At 37.1% G+C, this 16,421-nt stretch overlaps 1 protein-coding gene across 1 annotated transcript in view; it reads right to left on the minus strand.

The window, feature by feature from the left end:
* Positions 1–16,421, minus strand: part of KANSL1L (KAT8 regulatory NSL complex subunit 1 like) — a 134,451-nt gene that overhangs the window by 40,310 nt on the left and 77,720 nt on the right. Inside the window, exon 5 of the mRNA XM_006140087.3 lies at positions 11,329–11,533. Within this exon, the coding sequence (XP_006140149.1) occupies positions 11,329–11,533 (205 nt within the window). The remainder of the gene's footprint in view (positions 1–11,328; positions 11,534–16,421) is intronic.

Raw genomic sequence — 16,421 nt, forward strand, 5'->3', positions numbered from 1 at the left:
TAAGCAAAGTTCCTTGGCGTTTCTTTGATTTAAGTTAAAACTGGTTTTCTTAATAGTAACGAGTGAACTCACCATTGAAATTAGTTAGATTATGTAGGAAATTGTGTGATCAATGCATTGTGGGTGGGAAGGGAATGGAGGACAATTTTGGACACAAGAGGTGGTGTGAGAGGAGGGTGGGAAGGGACAGAGGGTCAGAAAGAGGGGTGGAAATAATTCTAGGAACTAGAAATGGAAAATTTTTTATAATGTGCATGATCGAGTCACTATGCAGTGTGTACTAGATGAGAGATCGCATTTTGTGGGCTGTGATGATGCTTAGGGAAGGAATGTAAATTGAGTTACAAAAAAAAAGTTTCAGCAAAAAAAAATATATCTGTTCAATGACTGCAGTAGGATATGTAGCCCCAGCTAGGTGCTACTTTATAGGATGTGTAAAGTTAGACTTGTGTTCATGGAAGTGTGTGTGTCACCTGTGTTTGCTATGAGGGTATTTGGATTGATTAGGGTCTTTGGTGATTCAATAAAATGTGGGGGGAAAACAGTATAGAAAGAAAACAGATACCGGAGACAGTGTGGGAGCAGAGTGGGAGATGGCAGAGGGTAAGAGATAAGGAATCAAGGATGGGGGGAAAAAAAGCAAAACATACAGAAAACAAGAAATGGAAGATCGTTTGCTGACAATAACATGTTTGTTGATGTGCTTGATTGAGACAATATACAGTGTACTCTGGATGGAAAATCTCATTTTGTATGCTGTAATGATGTACAGTGAATGAATGCAAATAAATAAATTGAAATAAAAAAAAAAGAAAATGATGTGAAAAATTCATTAGAGGTGCTGCTAATTGTGTTTAGGGGGAAGGAAAGTACAGAACAGTTTATATAATATGCTACTATTTATGTTAAAATGTGAGTATAAATTACAGTCATGTATGTATACAAATACCTATAAAGATATTCTAGAAACTAATAACACTGATTACCTTTTTAGGGAGAGGGTAGTTAGAAACAAAACAGGAAGGAAGGAACTTTTCAATTTATACTTTAAAACATTATCCAATCTGATGGGTATAAAGCAGTGCTGTTGATTTAATTTGCATTTTTTATATTGCATTTTTCAATGAGGCAGCCACTATTTTTTTGTTGGAAGGGTAGAATCTTTTATGAGGTTGTAAGTAAGACATGTTGTTAGCTTCTAGAGTATCTTTCCAGATATTTATATACATAAATACAAGGCATAGAATGGAGTTGACTTTCTATTCTTTCTTTGGCTCATTTTTAATTGATTGATTTTTTTCTTCTTTAGGAATTCTTTATATTCTGACCATGAGTTCTATGGTGGTTATATATGTGGCAAATATCTGCTCCCACCTGGTTGCTTGTGTTTTCACTGTCTTTTTTTTTTTTTTTTTTGAGAGATTTTTCACTGTAGGGCGCGTGCGCTCGCCAGACAGACAGAGAGAGACATAGAGGCAGAAAGCGAGAAATCACCCCCCAGGGGGGATGGTCACGCCGCAATCCCTTCTCCTCCATTCTCCTCTCGGGATCTTGGGCACGCACGCACACGCGCCCAGTTCACTGTCTTTTGAACAGACTTTATTTTAATATAGCTTGCAACTTTATTGATTTATAAGGATATTTTCTTATTCTTAATTTCAAGTTAATTTTAAAGAACCCTATTAGCCACATTTACATTTTTAAAGGATTGTTATTATTATTATTACTATTATTATTTTAATTTGTTATAGGGCTCACCAGAGACAGAGAGAGAGAGACAGAAAAAGTGAGAAAGCAAGCTGCCAGGTCCAAGACTTGAACCTGCGATCAGCCACATGGTTCAAGACTTGAACCTGCGATCAGCCACATGGGAGTCCAGTTCCTTAACCATCACACCACCTGCTGGCCCCAGCCACATTTACATTTTAAGAATTACATAAGATTATTATTCTAGAGAACATTTCACATCTTATCTATATCTACCAATGCATTTTTCTAGATCAAAAGATACAGTTATACTCCATGGAAGTCAAGAAACATTATCAAACATGAAAAAGGATTGGTTCCCCAAGAATAACCTAAGGTGTCCCAGTACCAAATAAGTAGGCAAAAGATGTGATTCAGCTAAAAGATACTTGGACCAAAATTTTTTAAATAGCCTTAGAATCTATGTAAAGTTTTAACAACTGCTGACATGGGTTGCGATTTCAAAGGAAGAAACAATCTGAAACAACTCATAAAAGATTCACATCAGATGTTATACTCACATTTGTGAAAGAAGCAGTGTTAAGACAACTATAATACTCAAAAGAGAACTACCAAACTCTTATACTCATTTTAGATAGTGCTAAAATGTGCATCTTTTCATTCCACTTTGTGCTTCAGTTTCCCCAAGTAAAATAGGGTATAAGTATTAAATAAGATATATATATAGCATTTATAAATTAAAATAGTGCTTGGCACATAATAATAAATATTACCTATTATTATTATTATTATTTACTTCTCATTACAGGTTAGTAAAAAGAGTAAAAATAAAATAAAATGCATACTAATTATTTCATTTTATTAATTCTACCTACCAAACGGATCATAACCTCTGCAAATAATGGTTCTAAATAATCATTCTAATCTTTATACCTCTATTTCTTTTGTCTTATTGTTCTTGCAGAACAGTTAGTGTGAAAGTTACCTACAAAATGTGGAGGATAGAAAAAGTTCATAATGAACTCAGATCTGGCTAACTTGATTTCTAAGCAGAATGTTCAACCTGCCAATTAGTTTCATTTAACTGTTTATGATAAAAAGTGTAGATAGAAGAAAATGAACTTCAAAAAGGGCTGTTAGATTTTCAAGTAAAATTTAGAGTAAATAGAGAAGATTTTCTTGGTTCAAAAATAATACTATTTCCTATTTGCAGTTACTCAAGATAGCAAAAGGTGCCCATAGTAATAAATTACATCAGGGCAAAGAGTAAACCCAAAGATCTTCAAATAAAATTGTAGCCTATGTTTTGATATTTCAAAGCGTAGACTCTAAGACACTTTGTGGAGCTAAATATTTGGGGCATGCAGGGGAAAGGTTAAGTGACATTCATATATGAGAAAGGTATCAATAATTAGGAACCATAAAATGGACTGTGGTACTTAGTTCCCAGACTGACCCAGCGAATCATTTCTCCCAGTATTCTTGCCCTTTTTATAGAGTACAAAATGTGTATAAAAATGCACTGTGCTAGTTCTAGAACTAAGAAGAACTGGTATTATCTATTTGTGTTTTGGGGAGCATGAGCCACAATATAAGTCTGAGTATCGTGCTAAATAAACTGAAAGGCCCAGAGAGTGCATGGAGAGGGAAAAAGGCTCAGTTCTTCCAGCCCATTCAAGCCTCCAGATGACTCCAGCCCCAGTCACCATCTTACTACAACTTTATTAGAGACCTCAGGCAACACTGGAAAAATAACTGCTCAGGTAATCTACAGAATCATGAAAGATAATAGTAAATGGTTTTAAACCACTAATTTTAGGGAAGGCTTGCTATGCAACAATAGGTGACCAAAACAAGTGGGATAAGCTACCTGGATATGCAGCATGAGACGCATGCCCACTTTTATGCTGAAGAAGATACAGAGCATGATGAATTTTTACATACATGTACATACACACACATATAAACTTACTGTCATAATTAAGATATAGAGCACTTTCAATAACCAGAAAGGTCAGTAGTGCCCTTTCCTTCCCTACTCGCTTCACTGAAGTAAACACAATTCTCTCACCACCAAGTTTTGTCTGTCCTTACTTAGCATAAAAGTGTATTCTTTCACTGGGAGATACAGCTCTGTGGCTCTACCAGTAGTCCATCCTTTTTATTACTATACAAATATCCCTGAGTATGCTATGGGAATTTCGATTTTTTTTCTGTTTAGGGCTTTAATAAATAAAGCTATTATAAACACTAAAATGGTTAATTTTACTGATTTGACTGGTCTAATTAGGATACTCAGATAGCTAGTAAATTATTTCTAGGTATATCAATGAGTGTTTCTGAAAGAAATTTGCATTTCAATCAGTAGACTGACTAAAGAAGATGCAGCTCCCCCAAGGTAGAGGGACATCAGCCAATCCAGAGAGTACACAAATAGAACAAAGAGGTGAAGGAAGGGTGGATTCTTTCTTCTTGAGTTGGACCATCCATCTTCTCTTGATTCTCCAGCTTTTGGACTTCATCAGATGTCTGTCAATCCCTCCCATATAGGCCCAGTTTTAGGGCTTCAGTCATGGACTAAATTAAAACACTGGTGTTTCTGGTTCTATAGCAGGAAGATGGCATGTCATGGGACTTCTTAGCCTCCATAATTGTATGAACCATTTTCCATAATTAATCTCTTATATATCCATACATATCCTATTGGTCACTAATCCAAATAACCTCATCAAGTCTTTCTATGTACATATGTATCAATTTCTCCTGAGTAAACTCCTAACGGTGGAATTGCTGTTATAAAAACAGATGTATGTGGTGGTATTTCACTGTAGTTGTAACTCCATTTTCTCGATAAGTAGCAATTCTGAACACATTTTCATGTTTATTAAACACCTTTTTTTTTTTTTTGGAGGTTTTTGCCATAAGGCAGATGTGTGTGCCAGAGAGAGAGAGAGACAGAGACAGAGACAGTGAGAAGGAAAGTGAGAAATCATCCCTGGCGGGGTTGGCTATGCACCAATCCCTTCTCTATTCTCCTCTTGGGACCAAGGGCATGCACACACACACACCCAGTATGATTTTGAAGCCACCCGGTCTGAGACTTGAACCGTGGCTGGCCATCTGGGAGTCCAGCAACATAACCACTATACTATCTGCTGGCCCGTATTAGACATCTTGACACCCTCTTTTAGAAAAGTTCTATTCAGACTGGCAGGTGGCATGGTGATTAAAGGCTGGATTTTCACATGGCCAACCACGGTTTGAGTCCTAGATCTGGCGGCTTGCTTTCTCCCTTTCCCTTTCTTTCTCTCTCTAGTCAAATTAAAAAATAGTAACAAATAAAATTAAATAAATAAATAATTCTGTGTATATATATTCATCTAGTTGTCATTAGAAAAGTCATGATGGGGACCAGCAGGTGGGCTGGTAGTTAAGGTGCTGGACACTCCCACATAGCCAACCACGGTTCGAGTCCTGGATCTGGTGGCTTGCTGTCTCGCTTTCTATCTCTCTCTGTCTGTCTCTCTCTCTGGTCAAATTAAAATAAATTAGTGAATAAATAAATAAAATTCAATAAATAATTTTTTAAAAAAAGAAAGAAAAGTCATGATGTATTTTTTTCTATGCAAAAATGTGTCATGACTTTTCCAATGACCCAATATTTTAGTATTCTTTTTCAATCTAAAACAATTCCTTAGTATTTCTTGGCTTCTGTGAGATTAATATTATTTAAGAATGCTGGCCATTGTTATGTTTTAAGAGCATATTTCTTATTTTGGCTTTGTCTGATGCTTCCTCATGATTAAATTCAGGTATTACATCCCCAGCCAGAAAACTACATAGTGATATTGTTTCTTTCACACAGGCAACCTAGTTTTGGTTACTCAGGCCAAGTACTGTTTCTCTATCATATTGTTACTACATGCTCCCTAGCAACTTGGGGAAGACACTTTAAGGCCATCAAACCTCTGCTCAGTCTTGCAGATTTATCACCCACTGATGATGCTTGTCCAGTTAGTGTTTACTATGATGATTACAAAATGACTCATAAATTTTACCACTCATTCCATATTTTGAAATCAGTATGCTACTGGAGGCAGTGAGGTAGGAGAAAGGGACCCTAAAAATATAATTAGGGTATGGACCCAAAATGGAATCACAAAATGGCCAAGTTTTGAGATGGAGGCAGTGGTAACTCAGTCATTGACCTAAGCAACATGACTTAGACCTAAAACAAAGGCTTTTTCCATGCCCTATCACATTCTAAGAAGAAGATAATCGTTTTCATGGCCCAAAGTTTCTAGACAAAAAAAATATAACCTTGGCACCCATTCTAAAATTAAGAAAATAATTAAACCCATCCAGTATGGGCCTCATACCGTCAGGAGGGGAATACATGCACAAGCCCCATCTAGAACCTAAGTCTAGACAAAGTCCTTCCTGACCCAAACAAAAACCCCTTGCCACAGTTTTTCCTTGACAATCTATTTTCTGGGATCCCTCCTTTTTTGGGAGCTCTGTTTTTCCTTCTTTCTCCTTTAATAAACTTCCCGCTTTGTTAATAAACTCCCTGCTTTGCTATACCTACTCTGTGTCTACGACTCTAATTCTTCCTGAGCGCAGGACAAGAAACCGTTCTCACTGCAGTGTGGGCCTGATCACCCCTGCACCCCCATGTTCCTGCATCACCAGCACGTGGCGTGGGGGTTAAGACACTGGATCTCCATGTGGCTGACCATGTTCAAATCCTGGACCTGGTGGCTTGAAAATCACATAGGGTACATATGCATGCATGCCCAAAATCCCAGAAGGAGAATGGAGGAGAAGAGATTATGAAGCGGCTATCCCCCCAAGGAGGTTATTTCTCACTTTCCCTATCATAGTCTCTATCTCTCTCTCTCTGGTGCTAGTATGCACCCTATGGCAAAAATCTAAAAAAAAGAAAGAAATCCATGAATTCCTAATGATACTAAAAGAAAAAATTTAAAAGCCAGTATGCTACGATATAGAAAAGTCATCCTTTTCTCCAATTTATCTATTTACCCATCTACTTACTTACCTATCCATCTACATTAGTATGGGCTTTTGACTTTAGTAGTTTTTTTTTTTTGGTTTTGTTTTTGTCTTAGGGTATGTGCACTCACCACAGAGAATGGGAAAGTGAGAAATCATCCACCGGGGAACTGACCACACCCCAATCCCTTCTCTCCTCCCTTTCTCCTCTTTGATTTTGGGAACATATGCACACATGTCCAACATGATTGTCAAGTCCCCAGGTTTGGGACCAGAACTGCAGTCAGCCCTGTGAGCACCTACCACCTTAACCACCATGCCACCTGCTAGCCCCAAATTTTGTTTTCTTCGATGGCTCAATACTATCCTTATTGATGTTCAAATAGTCCTAGATTTGGCCAGTAGGTGCCTCTTCACACTAGCTTCCATTTTTTCCATCTTGCTCCACCATTTTTTGAACACTGTTGCTTTCTGATAACATTAAGATGTTCCAGGATAATCTTACATCTTTACTGCCTAGTCCTGGAGGTCAGCCTTTCTCCAAAGATTCCTGGTTCCTTTTAGTGGAGAACGGTATGAGAAGAAAATATATTAGTGCCAGGTGTACTCATTGCTATCAGGGTAAATTTTACTCTATACCTGTGCTAATTTGGTATCTATTATCCACATGTGGCTATTTAAATTAAAATTAATAAGACAGAGGTCAGCATGTGGCATGGTAGTTAAGGGCAATGAACTGCCACATGGCCAACACGGTTCAAGTCCTGGACCTGGCAGCTTGTTTTCTTACTTTCTCTCTCTCGCTTTTACTCTGTCCCTCTCTAGTAAAATTAAAATAAATAAATAAATAAAGTTAAATAAAATAATTATTATTATTTTCTTGTGGGGGAGAGTTTTTTTGCTATAGGGTATGTGCACTCGCCAAAAAGACAGCGAGAGACAAAGAGACAGAAAGTGAGGAATCACTCCCCCAAGGGGGATGGCCATGTTGCAATTCCTTCTCCTCCATTCTCCTCTTGGGATATTGGGTGCACACCCACATGCACCCAGTATGAGTTTAAGCCACCAGATCCGCGACTCAAACCACGGTCGACTACATGAAAATTCAGCAGCGTAGCCATTACGCCATCTGCTGATCCCAAAATAGTTCTTTAAATTAAAACTTCAGTTCTCTAATTGAATGAGCCACACTTTATATATATATATATATATGTATATATATACACATACATATATATACACATATATATGTGTGTATGTGTGTGTGTATATATATGTATATATATAACATTTGAATCATTACAAGACATTTCACTCGATGTCATTCATTGTTCTATACCCTTGCAATGGGCAAATCTAGGAAATACACACACATACACACACACATTAATAGATTCCTACTCTCCAGTGCCTTTTAAATATTTTCCCATGTTCCGCTATGTTGATTCTTTAAAACATTAAACAATTATTTATTTTATTCAGCACATATTGTTAGACAGGTACTGGTAAAGGCTCTATAGAAATTCAAATAAAAATACAGTCTCTATTTCCTAAAAACTTACAATTTCATGGGAAAGCAGAAAGAAAAGTGGATTATTATATAATGGCATGGCAAATTTCAGTACACTGAGGTAAAAACATGGTGCTATAATAAAACGTATTTTATAGTAGGGATATTAGGAAAGGCTTCCTAAGGAAAAAAGGCATTTAAGTTGAGAAAGGTAAATTATTATTGGCCTAGGAAATGTAGTGATTAAGTCAGGAGTAAGGGCATTTTCTATTTGCTATTTTCCATTACTTTTATCATCTCTGTTGAAATCACTCACTTAAAAGGATTCCTTTCTCTCCATCATAGCCTTTCAAGACTATCATTCAAAGCCCTTTTTTGTTTCTGGAGAGGATTTCCTATAGGGCATGTGCACTCGAGAAATCACCCCTCAGGGTGGGGGATGGCCATGCTACAATCCCTTTTCCTCCATTCTCCTCTTGGATCTTGGGCATGCACACACATGCACCTGGAGTGAGTTTAAGCTACCGGGTCCAAGACTCAAACTATGGTGGACTACATGGGAGTCCAGTGACATAGCCATTACACCAACTGCTGGTCCCTCAAAGCCCATTTTAAAAATGTATTATTATTATTATTTTTTAAGATATGTTTTGCTACAGGGCATGTATACTTGCCTGAGAGACAGACAGAAAGTGAGAAATCACCCCCTTTCCGGGGGTGGGGACATCCACACTGCAACTCTTCTCCTCCAGTTTCCTCTCAGGGTTTTGGGCATGCACGCACACATACCTGGCATGAGTTTTACCTACCGGGTTCAGGACTCAAACCATGGCCAACTATGTGGGAGTCCAGAGACATAACCATTATGCCATTTGCTAGTCCCTAAAATCTATTTTTTAATATCTCTAATCAGAGAAACTCCCCAATATACTGTTTTCTGACTTCAGGCACATGAAAGATGTGGTTTTTTCATGTTGTTTTCAATGTAATAAGTAAGGACATAGGCTCTGGAATCAGACTTATTGCCTACTAACTGTGTGAACTTTGATAATTTATTTAATCTTCCTAAACTTCAATTTCTGAATCAGAAGGTGGGTTTAATAATACCTCATAGTTATATGTTTGATTAAAATAATGTACTGCAAATGGTAAATTATGTAATCTACTAGTAACAACAGCCTTACAACTTGTTTCTTCCTTTGTTTTCTGGATGTTTTAAAATTGCTTATACCTGCAGTGGTGGTTAAGGTGACTGGATCCTACATAGCTGACTGCATAGTTCAAAGTACGTATCTACTAGCTTGAAAACATGCTGGGTGGGGCTGGCAGGCGGTGTGGTGATTAAGGGCACTGGACTCCTACATGACCAATGCGGTTTGAGTCCCAGACCTGGCAATTTGTTCTCTCACTTTGCCTCTCTCTCTCTCTCTCTCTCTCTCTCTCACTCTCACTTTGCCCCTCTCTGGTCAAATTAAAAGAAAGAAGGAAGGAAGGAAGGAAGCGAGGGAGGGAGGGAGGGAAAGGAAAGGAAAGGAAAGGAAAGGAAAAGAAAGGAAAGGAAAGGAAGGAAGGAAATAAAGTTAAATAAAGTAGTTATTTAAAAAAAGAAAAAGAAAAAGAAAAAGATGCTGGGTGTGTGTGCATACATATCCAAAATTCCACGAGGAAAAAAAGAGAAGGGATTGATCGTCCCCTGGGAGGCTGCTTTCTCACTTTCCTTTTTCTTTCTTTCTCTGACATGCACACAATTTTTAAAAAATTGCTTACATTTTTCATTCAAGGTCAATCTTTACATTACAAGGTCTACATTATATTATTATTAATTTTAGAAATATTATTTATTTATTTTAAATTTTTTTTTAGAGAGAGATTTTTTTTTTTTGGAGAGGTTTTATGCTATAGGGCGCGTGCACTCGCCAGACAGACAGAGAGAGACAGAGAGACAGAAATCGAGAAATCACCCCCCCCGGGGGGGATGGCCACGCCATAATCCCCTCTCCTCCATTCTCCTCTTGGGATCTTGGGCGGGCATGCATGCACACGCGCCCAGCATCAGTTTTAAGCCACCAGGTCCGGGACGCGAACCGTGGTCGACTACATGGGAGTCCAGCGACATAGCCATTACGCTAACTGCTGGTCCCTTAGAGAGAGATTTTTGCTCTGGGGCATGTGTGCTCACTGGAAAGACAGAGAGAGAGAGGGAGACAGAAAGCAAGAAATCACCCCCTGGGGGGATGGCCTCACTGCAATCCCTTCTCCTCCATTCTCTTCTTGGGATTTTGGGCATGCATGCCAATTGCCTGAGTTTAAGCCGCCAGGTCCGGGACTCAAACTCCACCCAACTACGTGAAAGTCCAGCAACATGACCATTACGCTACTGCTGGTCCCATACTTTGATATATTCTTAAGAAAACTAAGAGCATAAGGGAAAAAAAAGCATTTCATAAAGCAAGAAGTAGAGATTATTTTGTTCATTACAATTTGTTTATAGGTACAGTGAAAATATACCCATCATTTTATTTACAAATGAAAAATACACTTCTCAAAATTAATACTTTTAATAAATAAAGTATATTTTACTTGAATAAAGTGAATTATTTATATCTAAAGTCACATTAGTTATATTCTAGAAGAAAGAAAAGAAGCATTCACCAGCACTAGCAAATACCAGATCCACAAATGAGAACAATGTCACTTCCTCAAAAAATACCTGATAGCTCTGATTATTTTCTTTACCAGAACAAATATTCACAGGATATATAAGAATTATACCTGTGTTTTCCTTTTTAACCTTATTAGTACATTCAAAAAATCATCTCGACATTTAATTTTCTTTCAAATTTATCTAAAAATAATAATGGATTCTCTTTTTAAAAAATGGGGATGCGAACAGTGTAAGAATACACTATTATTCTTAAATCACTAAATACTACTTATTTTTATTAATATCTAGTAGCAATAGATAAACCATTCATAAAAGGTAGTTTTCAGTTTTCTACATGTAATTATCCTAAATAACTAGGTACAATCTACCACCTCTCATGTGAACTATACTGATGGTGAAGTATTTGTTCATGTTTTCCCAAAGACAACCTTACCTGTGGAGTCCAATAAAAAGTAGGGCTCAATCTGTAGAGTTTTCTTCTGTGGAAACTCTGAAGTGGCCTTGTTCGGGCTGCTGTACTCATGACAGACAAGGATGGAGATTTCAATCTTGTCCTGTCTTTTCTCCTTTTCTTACTGTGCTTCTGGTTAAGTAACCAGTTACTGGAGGAAGAAAGCTCATCTAAATTCTCTGAAGCACTGAAATGCCATGAAATAATTAGGGGGTAAGAAGAAGAATAAAACAAAACGAACAAACAAACAAACAGAAAGACAAAGAAAACTAAATGTAAATTGCCTTGCTCTATTATGACAGAAGAGTATTAATTTTAATGAATTTTGTGGCAACAATTGATGAAAAAATTAACATTAATGGGGAATTACATATTCAAGTTGTGAAAATAATTTCTACATCTATTTTTTTCCTGGAAAGCAATCCTAAAGTTAGAAAATTATTAGATTATAGGGAACCAGCAGTTAATGCAATGGCTATGTCACTGGACTCCCACATAGTCAACCGCGGTTCGCGTCCCAGACCCAGTGGCTTAAAACTCATGCCGGGCACGTGTGCGTGCGTGCCCAAGATCCCGCGAGGAGAAGGGAGGAGAAGGGATTGCGGCGTGACCATCCCCCCTGGGGGGTGATTTCTTGCTTTCTGTCTCTATGTCTCTCTGTCTGTCTGGTGAGCGCACGCGCCCTATAGCGAAAACCTCTCTCAAAAAAAAAAAAAGAAAATTATTAGATTATATGTATAATATCAATGTTCATTGTAAATAATTAATTTACATATGTTATATAGTGTTTTAACTACTTCAAATCCTTTTGCATATAGGTGAAATTACATGGATTATAGGCTTAAAAAGAACTAACATCTCATCACTACATCATTAGCTGCTCTTGAATAAATACATTACCATTTCAGTGACTTCCTTTTTTTTTTTTTTTTGAAGAGGTTTTTGCTATAGGGTGCGTGCGCTTGCCAGAAGGACAGAGAGAGACAGAAAGCAAGAAATCACCCCCCAGGGGGGATGGCCACGCCGCAATCTCTTCTACTCCATTCTCCTCTCGAGATCTTGGGCATGCACACACATGCACCCGGCGTGAGTTTTAAGCCACCAGGTCCAGGATGCGAACCGCGGTCGACTACATGGGAGTCCAGTGACAGAGCCATTATACTAACTGCTGGTCCCTCATTTCAGTGACTTCTGAAATAGATCTGCTACCCTACTATATTTTGGGAATTTTATAAAAACTTCTGATGGTACAGAAGCTATAGGTATAAAATAATGAAATGAGTCATACAAGCTACCCATGAAAATGAGTGTAATAATTTTATAATTACTCTTCATATTAATTTTTAAATATATTTAAATATTTCCAATATTTTACATCATAACATCAAGAGGAAGTTAATCCTCATAAATTTAATTTCATTCATACTAGTATATTATATACAATATAATTAAACTTTCAGGCACTACCAAGTACCAATTTCAACCTTATTTATATAGACAAAAGCTAGCCAGTTCTATATTCTAATATTAACAAGTGAATCCACTATATGTGATACTGCTAGTCAACATGAAAGTTCTAAATATACTCTTTGATTCAAGTAAAATTGGTGTTCACTGGTAAACATAAAATATGATATTTTCATAACAGTATTATTGATTTTGAATCATATTTAGGCTGCCATAATATATTCTACTATTGAATTATCAGAAAAGTCAACATATTTTTGCATTGAAAAATAGAAAAATATGTCATGACTTTTTGACATAGCTTGTGGATAAAGCAAGTAATTTAAGAATACTTTGCATAGTATAAGAAACTAGAAATAATGATGTCTAAACTGTTTATGTTGGTGAAACCAAAAAAGAATACTTAAATATGAAATTTAGTGACTATGATACATTTAACAAAGACATAATTGAGTGTATACTATTAGCCAGAAGGGGGAAGAGCTGGTGAGAACTATTTCACATTTAAAATATTAAGTCTCCAGAGAGCTTTAGAATGCTTTAAGTTTCAGTTAATAAAACACAGTGAAGCTCTTCTGTCACACAGCTGGCTAAGAAAGGTTTATAGTATAAAGCTGTTTTTAAATTAATGGGCCTAACCTCATACCCTGGTGTTATTTTCTGTGACAGCAATTCATAGTGCGAACTGTCTTCGAAAAACTTTAAGTGTATTAGTACTAAGTAACAGTTTGCTCTTGAGAAGCTAGCTATGGAGCAGGGCTACATGTCAAGGGAGAGTAGCAGGCACACACGGAGCCAATATGAAGTCAGGCACTGGGCAAGACAGGTGACGGACGGGCACAGAAGTGAGTCAAGGTCAACAAGAAGACCAGTTTCAGTTAGGTAACAAGTAACTGGTTTTAGAAGTGGTCAAGTCAGAAGAGTTGTAATACAGGAAGGAAGGAGCAGATAAAGCACAAAGCCAGGTCTTAGTCTATTAAGTCAGAGAGACAGTTAGGCAGAAACTTATACTGTCGCCTTAAAAGACATTATTCTGGTAGTGTTAAGAGAAATTAAAAGCTTTTACTCTGGGAGCCTGAAGCATACCTAAGTCTTTGCTCTACAGGCTTCAAATTCTGTTTTGTTTTGTTTTGTTGTTTTAAGATTTCGCCATAGGGTGCACATGCTTGCCATAGGGTGCACATGCTTGCCAGAGAAAGAGACAGAGAGAGGGATGGCCACCCAGCAATCCCCTCTCTTCCATCTCCGCTCAGGATTTTGGGCACACATGCACATGCACCTGGCATGAGTTTCAAGACATCAGGTCCAGGACCTACTGTTCCCCAGGCTTTAATTGTTAATAACTCAGATTTCCTCTTCTGCCCATGAGACAGCCCCACAGAAGGTGAGTCATCTGTGGTTCCCTACTAAATGAAAGGACGCAACTTCTGAACACGTTAGAGGCTCATAGGTTGGTATGAAGATAAATGAAAAGTTTGTTATTTGTGTCAATAAAAGTTTATATATATATGTTTAAACTGCTAAGGTGGTTGATATTTTATCAGATGAAACAATTTTAGTTTTAGAGTATTTTTTAAGTATGTTGCCACCTACAGGCAATTCATTCTTAGATTCTAACACTTTCTAATATAAATTCTTGCAAAGTGTCATCAAAATTTATCCTACTCAAATAAATGGAGGAATTTATCAAAATTGAAAGATGTGAAATATATTTATTTTACTACTAATCAATGTACAAATCTCATTACTCCCCCAAAACTTATTTGACACATAAACCACTTTCATGAATAATGGATGGGAGTTATTATAATTACTACAAGTCCCTGAATTCACCGACTTTGTATAGTGTTTTACACTAAACAGGGATCAATGAACCTCACTGAAAAGCAAAACAAAAGGAAAATCCTGAAGAAAATAACACTAGCCTGCTCATGTGATTCTAACTTATAGCTCAGAAGACAATAGCAGAAGATCCATGTAATTAGCATAAACTAAAATAGAAGCTTAAAGAGATCATTAAAAGGGGCGTGGTTGTTAAGGGCACTGGACTCCCACATGATCGACCTCAATTTGAATCCTGGACCCAGTGGCCTGCTTTCTCACTTTCCCTCTCTCTCTCACTCTGTCCCTCTCTGGTCAAATTAAAAATAAATAAATAAATAAATAAATAAAGTTAAATTTAGAGAAAAAGAGAGATCATTAAAAAATATAAAATACCATCTACAAATAACACTCTTTTTAAAAAAAATGTCATAATTAATAAGAGAACGATGGGGCCAGCAGGTGGCATGGTGGTAAAGGCAGTGGACTTCCAAATGGCCAACCACAGTTTAAATACTGGACCTGGTAGCTTGCTTTCTCTCTTTCTCTCTTTCATCTTTCTCTGGTGAGTGCATGTGCCCTACAGTAAATTTAAAATAATAATAATAGTAAATAAAATAAAACGAACAAATAATTTTTTTTAAAAAAAAGAGGAAGAAAAGATGCAGGAGGGAAAGAACATTTCCAGAATGGATAAGGCTTAGCATAAGGTATACCAACTGAGCATAAGGTATACCAACAAAATTTCAGGAACTAAGGATGCAATAGGCCACTGTCAAATATTGCATATAATAATTATCAATACAATTATCAATATATAATTATCAGGCTGGCCCCTTGGCATAGTGTTAATACACTATTCAAGAGAAGCCAGATCCCACATAGCAGCTATGGTCCCAATACCCTGCTCAGTCAGTCAGAAACAAGCCATGAGAGACTGCAAATGGCATAATGGTTATAAGGCTGGACTCCCACATAGTCAACCACAGTTAGAGTCCCAGTCCCAGTGGCTTAAAACTCACAGCAGGTGAGTGTGCATGAGTGCCCAAAATCCCAAGAGGAGAATGGAGAAGGGATAATGGTATGTCCATCCCCCCCAGGAGGTGATTTCTCACTTTCTGTCTCTCCAGGGAACACACACGCCCTATAGGAAAATTTCTCTCTTAAAAAAGAAAGAAAGAAAGAAAGAAAGAAAGAAAGAAAGAAAGAAAGAAAGAAAGAAAGAAAAGAAAAGAAAAGAAAAGAAAAGAAAAGAAAAGAAAAGAATAGAAAAGAAAAGAAAAGAAAAGAAAAGAAAAGAAAAGAGACAAGACAAGACGCCATGTATTTGTGTGAGTGCCCAAGATCCAATAGGCTAGAAGACTGAAGAACATGGATTGCAACATGGCCAGACCCTGTGTGTGGGAGGGGTTGCTCATATCTCTCTTTCTCATTATCATTCTCATGTGTGTGCACACATACTCTATTATTAATAAAGAAAAAAACATTTTAAATGTTTATAATTATCAAGTAGGATAGTATCAAGTGAGGCAATAACTTATATTTTTTAGGATTTCTGATGGAAAATAAAAATTCCCCAAATGGTAGCCTAGATCTTCTGTGCCATATGCACATAACATAACTTGGTTAAAAGATGAATTAAGTAATTGAAGGAGGAGGGATAAGAAGGGTGAAATTTCAGGCTTACATTTTTCTCAATTTCCATTGCCATCTCTATAATCCAAGCTATTCTGTACCAGGATTACCCTAACAGCCTTATAATTGGACTTCCCTCATCTACTCTTTCC

The sequence above is a fragment of the Tupaia chinensis genome, unplaced genomic scaffold (assembly GCF_000334495.1).
Source record: "Tupaia chinensis unplaced genomic scaffold, TupChi_1.0 Scaffold000018_1, whole genome shotgun sequence".
In the NCBI taxonomy this organism is placed as follows: domain Eukaryota; kingdom Metazoa; phylum Chordata; class Mammalia; order Scandentia; family Tupaiidae; genus Tupaia; species Tupaia belangeri.